The 9,370-nt window shown below is 46.8% G+C and overlaps 1 protein-coding gene across 1 annotated transcript; it reads right to left on the bottom strand.

The window, feature by feature from the left end:
* Positions 1 to 1,759: 1,759 nt before the first annotated feature.
* MRPL48 (mitochondrial ribosomal protein L48) lies at positions 1,760 to 8,948 on the bottom strand. The gene is made up of 8 exons (XM_010081057.1): positions 8,865 to 8,948; positions 8,589 to 8,641; positions 8,224 to 8,261; positions 7,230 to 7,315; positions 6,286 to 6,458; positions 4,587 to 4,689; positions 3,518 to 3,607; positions 1,760 to 1,834 (listed from the first exon to the last, which is right to left on the bottom strand). The coding sequence occupies exons 1-8, from the start codon at positions 8,946 to 8,948 to the stop codon at positions 1,760 to 1,762; spliced, it is 702 nt and encodes a 233-aa protein (XP_010079359.1).
* Between the last annotated feature and the right edge of the window lie 422 nt (positions 8,949 to 9,370).

The following is a 9,370-nucleotide window of genomic DNA, read 5'->3' as shown; positions in this document are numbered from 1 at the left end:
GCCGGCCAGCCCACCGTCAGCACCCCAGGAGTGGGGCAGCTGCGCCATTCAATGCTTTTTTGGTGTTAATTTTTTAATTCAAGTGCGTGAAGGTGCTGGTAAATCCACACTGTATTGGGGAATTAAATCTGGTGGCATTCGTCATCCTGGCTGAAGCATTCCGACTGTGCCGACAGGGATAACCGGGAGCTCAGAGGGGATGGTTATGGGGTGAGATGAGGATTTCCAGCCCAAAATGTCCCAAACTGGGAGCATTTGTGGCACCCAGCCTGGGTGCGACAGGATTTCCACTCCGTGTCCTTCCCTGCACCATCCCAAGGTTTTTTTCCAGCAGTGATAACCTCATGTCCCATGGGACAGGATTTTGGGGGAAAAAAGCGCCTGTTACGGAGTGGGATGCTCATCTGAACACCACCTCCTGGCAAATAAACTATGAAAAATAAAATCAAATCGCTTTTTGTAGGCTGAAAAGGAAATGATGCTCGTGGGTTTTGCTGGAGGAAGAGTTCCAGGCTGGGTCCCAGGGAGGTGGGTGCAGGGACTGCCGAGGGGCTGGGTTTCGGCGCTGCCGGGCAAAAATTACAACCGGCGCGGGACCATGAGCGAATATCCAGCAACCCTGGAGCTGCCCCAGTTTGGGGGAGAGTGCTCATGAGTTATTTTTTCCTCTTTTAAAGAGGTGGTGGTTTTAAAGGGGGGAAAAAACCTCAAAGTAGTTTTGATGCAGGGACAGAACCTCATCTGAGCAAAATTGGTTAAAATTTGGTTATAACTTACTTCCTACTAGCATGACACGATCAGGTGTCATCTCAGCTCCAGCCTAAATTAAAACAGAATTTGAAAGAATGAGGATTGGAGCAAAAACCCAGGCGCCGCGACCCATCCAACCCAGCACCCAGAAGCCACAGCTCCTGCAGACTCTGGGTTTTGCAGGATGGCGATAAATTTTTGAGGAGCCCGGATGAATTTGGGGCATCCTGGGTCCCACGTCCCTGGAGAAAAGCAACAGAGCTGGGAAAAGGTTCTGGCACCATCCTGGGACATTCCCCACACCACTTCTGGAATTTGTCCTTTCAAGACACAAATAATTTCTCCCTTTCCAAAGGGATTTTGTAAAAAGTAGATTGACTCCAAGGATCCAGGAGAAAGTTTCTCCTTTATGGCTTGAAAGGCAAATCAGAATGTAAGGAGAAATTGTGCATACGCCGCCTGACACAGCTCCAACCTTCCTGCCTCTGCCCTCTGAGGCTTTTTTTCTGTTAAACTGCTCGGGGATGATCATTCCCCACTCTCCCCGGACTCTGAGGCTCCATTCGTGTTGGTGAAGCTCTGATTTAAGCAGCTCTCGGAAAATAACGCATCGCTCCAGCCTTGAGCTGAAGAAAGGAGCAGGATGGGCACTTCAAGAGCGTCTAGCAGAGCTGCAGACCAGCATTATTAACCTGCAGAGATTTCTGCAGATTAAAACTTGCAGAAATTCTCAAATACCAAAAGCAAAACCAGGCAGGGGGAAAAAGAAAAAAAAAAAAAAAAGGGATTGAGAAAAGTAACCTCACATTTCGCTGTGACCCCCTTCAGTCAGATATAAACATTTATTTGTCTTTATTAAGAAAAGCTGCTTGGTAAGAGTGGGAATTTCTTCCAATTCACCAAATTATCAGTATGTGCTCACAACGTCGCCTTCTGGAGGCTCGAGCAGCCATGAAGAAGCCACCTCGCTTTCCCAGGGGTGGCTCTGGAACGGATGGAGCGTTCTTCCTCAGTTCATCTGCGCTAGCAGCTCTTCAAGTTCTGGTCGAGACTTTAATCGGCTCTTGAAGTCAGCTTCTGTGTGCTGTGGAAGGAGGAAAAAAAAAACACTCAAGTAAATCAAAATCACCTCAAGTGCTTTTTGAAATCAAAAGGAAGGCAAACCATCTCCCAAAGAGAATTTCCACTTAAAGAGTGGAAAAATAAAAGTTCATGTCCACTGAAGGCAGGGAGTGGGAAGCCTCAGTGGAAAGTTGCTGCAGGGAAGGATGTCACGGGCAGCTCAACCTGGAAGCTGGTGGCAGAGCTCTGAGTCTCCTCTCTCACATCCAGGAGCAGCTGTCGGTGTGGGTTTCCAGCTTCTCTGCTGTGCCCGTGTCTGCAGGGGCAGGGGGGACCGGGAGGGAGCACAGCCCCAGTGACCAGCCCAGGATTCGACCTCAGGTTTAGGACTGAGACCCAAACTGGCCAATGGTCTGTTCCATCCCATGCCTGGCATAATAATAATTATTTCCAATATTATTGTAGTTAGTTATTAAATTGTTCTTATCTCACCCCACGAGTCTCTTTCCCCGTCACCCCTTTAATTCTCTCCCCATCCCCAGGAGGGGGGAGGGTGAGTGAGTGGCTGTTGGGGCGTTTTGCTGCCAGCCAGGGTCAAACCACGACACCTGCCTAACTGCTCTTGGAAGAGTGAGCAGTGGCATTGCGCTCAAGAAGTCAACTGGACGCCCCCAGCTCTGCCACTGCCTCTCACTGTAGCATCTTCTTTTTTTTTTGAGGAGACCTGCCACTTTCTCCAGAACCTGGGAGGACCATCCCAAAGCTTTAATCTCTCTTCTGCATTGCCAGTCGTATGGAGCCAGCCTGGGTCTCTCCCCTGGGCTTCCTGCATCAGACTGCAATGACTTTGCAAATGGCACAATGTCACAGTTCTCCCTCCAGAGACAAAGCCATCAGCCAAAATTAGAAAAAAAATAATGCCCTAAGGCAGACATGGGACTGTGACCAAAGCAGAGAAGATTACTGGACTCAAAAGACCTTCTCCCATATTCCTTTTGGTTTTGCAGAGCTGGAGATAACTAAACATTCTTCAAAGGCCACTTAAGAAGCCAACTGTGTTTTTATGTTTGAATTCAGTGTGCTGCCTTCCCTTTCCAGCCACAAAAGTCTTTTCGTCCCTGAATAAAAAGGTCTTCCTGGCACTGCTTCGCCTGAATGTAAAACAACAGAAATTTAAATATCTCCTTCTTCCTGGTCCACCAGCGAGTTATTTCCTGAAGCCCTTAATGCTGAGAAAACTGTTGACCTTTCTGCAGGAAACAAGCTGAACCCCACCCAGGGCAAATTCCATCAAAACAGGGCACGGCATTTGGGCTTCTATTCTCAGCTTTGCTACCAACTGCCCCATGAAGTTCCTGAGGAGCCCCAGATCTCAGGGAACGCTGAAGGAAAGCGTTCCCTTCCGAGTCGCAGGGCATCTGCGGCAGCAAAGGAAAGCAACGTGCAACCTGTCATCTCCTACAGATCCAAGGGATTGGCTGGGAAGGTCCCTTCTGCGGCACTAATTATAGGAGGCTAGATGGAAAATGAAATGCTCATCAAGAATTAGAGGTAATGGTGAGGACTTGGTTCTGGGAGATGCTGGGTATCCGTAAGTCTAGAGTAGACAATAGTCTCAGGACCAGATCTGTATTTTCAAAACAAATTCACATCACGCATCACATCTGCTTCCTAAAAGCAAAGGTATTGGTAAAATTGAACGTACCTCTTTCACTAACAGATGGACCCCTTCAGGCTGACTACTCTGAATAACTTCCAAGAGTATCGGAGCAAACGTTGAACTCAAACCGGTGATCTGAAAGAAGAAATAAAGCGCTGCAGGAGCAGAACACCACGTACAAAATGGACTCATACTAACGGCACAGGAAGAGAGTTCGTTTCAGCATGAACCCACGGCAGCCAAACACTTCACGACAGAAGCACACTCTGCTCCGTGAGCACGCCTCTCGCATACAGCACACACAGCCCAAAGCGCTCGGTTCGGCTCTTCTCTACGAACACTGTGCTTCCTGTCCCTGCCTGCACGTAAAGAGATTTAACCACGCACTAAGATCTTAATTTAGGTGAAAATCTAATACAAAGGCTGCTGCGGCAAACCTGCAAGCCCCAGTGTTAACCACACATCAGCTCTCTCCAGTGGAAAAAGTCTACCTCTAGGTTTAAAATAGAATCACAGAAGGGTTTGGGTTGGAAGGGACCTTGAAGATCATCTCGTTCCACCCCCTGCCATGGGCAGGGACACCTCCCACTAGCCCAGGTTGCCCAAAGCCTCATCCAGCCTGGCCTTGAACCCCTCCAGGGATGGCGCATCCACAGCTTCTCTGGACAACCTGGGCCACTGCCTCACCCCCCATACAGGAAAAAACCTCCTCGAGGTTTAGAACATAGCAAGGGAAGACACTATAAACTAGGAAAAAGGCAGGAGAAAATACTATTTACAACTATTTATTCAGCTGTATACTTTTGAAGCTGTCCCTGATACTAATAGGACTTTAAAATTTCATCAAGTTTGTCCCATCATTCATCCTTAAACATGACTTTTCTATCCCTTGTATCAAGCATTCCACACAAAATAGATAACAAATCTTCTGGCTGACATATATAATCCAGTAACCCCTCCTCTGCTTCTACTTGGTGAGTAATGCTTAGCAAGAAATCTAATTAAACTTCTTTGCACTTCACTTGTTCAAGGGACTTTAACTGAGAAGGGGTTTTGAGAGCCTGAGATAGGAGGTGCTGCACACGCAGCGCTATCAGCAAACGCCAGCTCATACCTGCACAACCCTCTGGTGGGTAGTAAGGACCGCATCCAGCTGCATTTTGGAACCTCGCTCTTCCAAGAACAGCACTTCGTTGGTTTTGGTGGGCATGGCGTAGCTGCAGGAAGCACAGGTCAGGACAGGGAGGATAAATTTTGCACTACTTTACAGGAATGAATCAACTTCCAGCAGCAGAGAATGTGGAAAGAGATTAACTTTTCATGAGAAAATTAATTATGCAAACAATGTATCTTGGAAATCAAGCACTGGCACAAGTCGGGTGTTTTACTGGAAAGAGAGAAAGGGAGAAGCTTGCAGCATTACTGCCAGGAGAAACCTGCTTCAGCTCCAAACAGCAGCCTGAGAAGAAAACTTTGAACTTCTTTATAGCTGAAGGAGAGCATTAAAGAAACAGTTCTGAGTGATTTTCTAATAATCTATCTGTTCTAACTGGGAAAAGAGCTAAAAATGACAACACACCGCTCAAAGATGTTCTTCTCACCTCTGAATTTACCGGTACCATCAGGCACCGGATCAGATTCTGCTCTCCGGTAACTCCAGAGACCCCAGCCTCCCCATCTCCCTTTGCACAGCATCAATAACAACAGGCTCCATCCTATTGCCCACGTTTTACCCTACAAATTTGGCTCTTAAAGGGCAAATAATTTCTTTCTGTACATCCTGAACTCTGCACGCAAAGTCTGACCTCAGAGGGCACAAGTATGATACAAGGTAATAACGCTTGACGCCTGCTCTTGACGGTCTCAGGCCGCGGGATTTCTCTGCGAATCCTTTCCAGTGCATTGCTGCTCTGCCAGAATTGTGATTTCTTAGTGTCACTGGGCATCCTTCTCGAAACAAACACCTATCAGTCACCGATGCGTTGGTTTTTAGTGCTGTTTGGTACAAAAGACATGCCAGAGAGACTACAAGCGACTGATCTATGGGCACAGAATTTCAGATCCACGGCTGACAGCTCAGCAAAGTGGATGAATGTAAAGAAATTTTTTTTTTTTTTAATCGACACGAGCAGGAACCAGTGTTTATTCTCGGAGGTACATTAAAGATACAAATTCCAGATATCACCGCTAAGTGGTTTTACTTCCTTACAGCGACACAGCGCTTCTCCCAGTGACAACAGCTCCTTGGGTGTGCTGCAGGCATCAGGGGGCTCTATCACGTTCCTCAGACTCATTCAAATCAGCAAAACCGCTGTCAGGGGTCCATCTGCAACTGAAGCATCCTCTGCTACTAAACTAAAGCAGCGTGTAGCTCTCCCACAAGCTTCAGGGGCTTCCCAAGATTGTATAATCAGTATCACTTGCTTACTGCACAATATATGCCCAGAGCCTGGATGAAACCCTAAAAAGCAGCAAAGTCAGCAACACTTAAGCCCACGCTCCTGTAATCAGCACCTACAGGCTTAAGCCTTTCTCTCAAAGGAATGAAAACTAACAGCTTTTTTTTTTCTTTTTTCCTCGATATCTGTTCAGTCAGTGCCTGAAGAACTCAGTTTCTGCATGAATAAAGCATCCAAAACCAAACAGGCACACAAAAAGAGAACAGCAGGCAGATGACAGAAGATTTGGATTTACGTCTGGGAAACTATCAGAGAGATTAGATTGTGCTCTTGTCCGCAAGGAGACTCGTGGCCTAATGCAACGTGACTGCGAGACTGCGAGGGATGACAAGCACAGAGCTGCGTTCCTCCTACCTTTCGTTCACTCTGATGGAGAGACGGTTGCAAAGTCTGTGCACGTACTGAGCAAAATGCTCCACGAGACACAAATCATAGGAAGTCATCTGGATGTTGATATCTCCATACTCATATTCGGTTCCAACATTTATCTCTTTCATCTGTACTTTATCCTTTTTCCTTTTTGGAGTCTGTATTGGAAAAAAAAAAAAAAAAAGAAAAAACAGAAAATATATCTGTTTTGAAGAAAGCTAGAAATAAAAAAATATTAACTCTTGCCCACAGAGGAGACCATGTGAGGGTATTCTCCTCTGACAAAGGTTTGCTGAACTCGGTCAAACACATCACAGCCCATCTGTGCTCACTTTCCCTGCCTACAAAACTTGGATGACATTATCTTAGCAGATGTTCCCGAGTTGAGCAGTTCAGTTCTTGGATGGCAGCACCGCAGCAGTCACAGAAAATACATGCACACCATGATTAATTTCTTCCAGAAGAAATCAAGGAATAGAAAACAAACTGCTTTTCCATTTCAGTTCCTGCCTTCGAGGCAGCTGTCTAGATGAGTTATTGTTTCCTCCTTTCCACAAAAATTGTCATCTTTCCAAATTTCAGGGAATGGAAAAATGTTTAAATGCAAATAAGATCTGATCAGAATATTCTGCAATAATTTGAAGTTGGGGTGTTAAATTCAGCATCAGGAAGAGATTCCTCCCTCCCCAAACTACTCATTAACTTAAACCAATAACATAACAGATAAAATAAAGTCCATATGCAATGTTGTGAGTGGGCATGTCGTGTGACATAACGCTCTTTACTGAGAGAAGCGGCAGTAAATAATCGCATTATTCCTTTTTAATATGATTCATCAGCCATGGAATTAACAATTCCAACATTTAAATCAGGCTGTAAAAAGATGAGTCTGCTGAAAGCAAGCACAGCAGGGGAGTTCTGATGCCTACCTCCTTTGGGAGCAGGTATTTAAACCTCCCGATACCATGCGTAGGACGAGATCTGTAGTGTCTGTGGCAACTCAGGAGCGCATCACCTTAAGATCAAAGCAGAGCAAACACGTTTCCAGCTGAATGGCAGACAATCCTTCCTTAAACAAACATACACAGGTGCTTGGAGAGCCCAAAATCCACACTGGGGACAAGAATTTGCCCTCGGTTCTTTGGCAGGAGGCAGAGGCAGGCTGTGCATCACACATTACAACTCACAGCTGATTACGGTGAGCAACAAATAAGGGAAGAAGAGATTAAAAGCATTTCCCAAGTAAATTCTCAGGCAAATAAAAACCAGACAGAGTTGTCAGCACCAGCTGATGGTGAGGATACTGACGAAATGTTGCATCTGTCTCCTCTTGTGCGACAGCAGTGATGTTACCATGATGGATCAGAACCCCACTTAATTTTAAATCCAGTCCCGTTCAAATATTCATGTGCCAGGAAGCCAAATCAAAACAGCATCAGCTTTTATTTATACTTCCTTCTCCAGGGTAAAATGAAACCCTCAATAACCCTCATTTTAATCAACAAAGCAGAACAGCAAAGAGAAACTGAACACCAAGGATCTAAGCCATTCAGTTACACTTTGCCTCCATATCAAATCAAATTCTATTTTAAATTCAAGTAGTGGACTCCACCAGATCAATAAATGTTAAAGTGGGACCTCACAGTTTGTTCCTGGACATTAATATAGCGAATGACATCCGGCTGGTGTCACTCCAGAGTGTAGTACTATAACCAGGACTATCTGGTTAGCCAAGAACAGGGAAACAGAAAAAAAGGGTCAGGAAAAAGGTATGTAAATGGAAAAGCACCTGCTCAGGTTATTTAACCAGTCCAAAATTGGCTAAAAAAAAAAATGAAAAGGAGACGCAAATGCTCAAATGTGTAATATTTATTTTGGGTAAATGACGTTTTTGTCTTGGATTGGGTTAATAAGAGGCCTTACCTGCAGCACACAGACAGCTTTCTCTGGGTGTTGCCGCTCTGTAGGAAAGAAGATAATCGTTAAAAGCTCTGATTTCACCCACCTGTGGAAACACAGCACAGCTGGCCGGTCTCCTTGAACACAGGCTCACACCCCAAGTCCCTCAGACACAGATAGGTCCTGTTAGCCAAGAGACTCTCTCTCCTTCACCTCCTGCAGCCCTTTCTGCTCCCAGACACAAGCTGAAATCCTTCCCTCCACAATTAAAATATTTTCCTTGGCAAAAAGTACTTTTTCTGTCATGTGTGTTCTCTGATGCTGTCAGTAGAAGGGACCGAGTGTTTTTAATGTGTTTTACCTCCTGGGTTTGATTTCAGAGCACTCACCTGCTGAGTGCAAACACCTGCTTTAGCAGTGCTCCCTTCTTCAAGCACAGCACCTGCAAAGAGCCACCACAGTCAAAATGCAAGCAGTCTGGCAGATACTCAGCGAGTTTTCACCAACATCTCCCAGAATACAGCCATCGAAACAACATCTGAGACCCTCTGAATGTGCCAACAACCCTCCCAAACTCTCCACAGCCTCCAGCCACCGTCACTCCCAAGAATGCTGCTGCAACACGGAGAAAAAGGATGGAGAAGGAAGAGGATGACTGTGGTAACCTTCTCGTGCGCACCCTCACTTTGTTCAGGATCCAACAAGCTGGGGTAGGAGGCCTTCTTCCCCCACTTACGGATCATGTTCATGTCCTCACAGGGAGGACCAGGGATCTGCTGGTCCCCAAGGGCAGTGACAGAACAGGGGCTGGAACAGACCCTGTGTTACTGGGGTGTGGGCTGGAGGAGGGGAGGGGTCTCTGCCCTTGTGCCAGGTACACCAGGGTGGGCAACTCAAGGCACTAATGCAGCACCAGGCCTGTGTCCCCCCAGGAGACACCCCCCAGTCTAGTCCCAGAGCTGGGCCTGTCCCTCCAGTCCCCACCACCAGAACCACGCCTGGCCCTCCCTTTCCTCTCTCCTGGGGCCAGGCCTGTGTCACCCCAGGAGACACACCCCAGTCCAGTCCCAGCCTGTCCCCACTCCCAGAACCAGGCCAGGCCCTCCTTTTCCCCTCCCCCGGGGCCGGGCCTGTCCTCCCCTGTCCTCCCCAGGGTACCGGGGCCGGGCCC

This window comes from Pterocles gutturalis, unplaced genomic scaffold (assembly GCF_000699245.1).
Source record: "Pterocles gutturalis isolate BGI_N339 unplaced genomic scaffold, ASM69924v1 scaffold4934, whole genome shotgun sequence".
Lineage (NCBI taxonomy): Eukaryota > Metazoa > Chordata > Aves > Pterocliformes > Pteroclidae > Pterocles > Pterocles gutturalis.
Note: the sequence above shows the minus strand (reverse complement) of the source record. Positions and strands in the feature narration are given on the sequence as shown.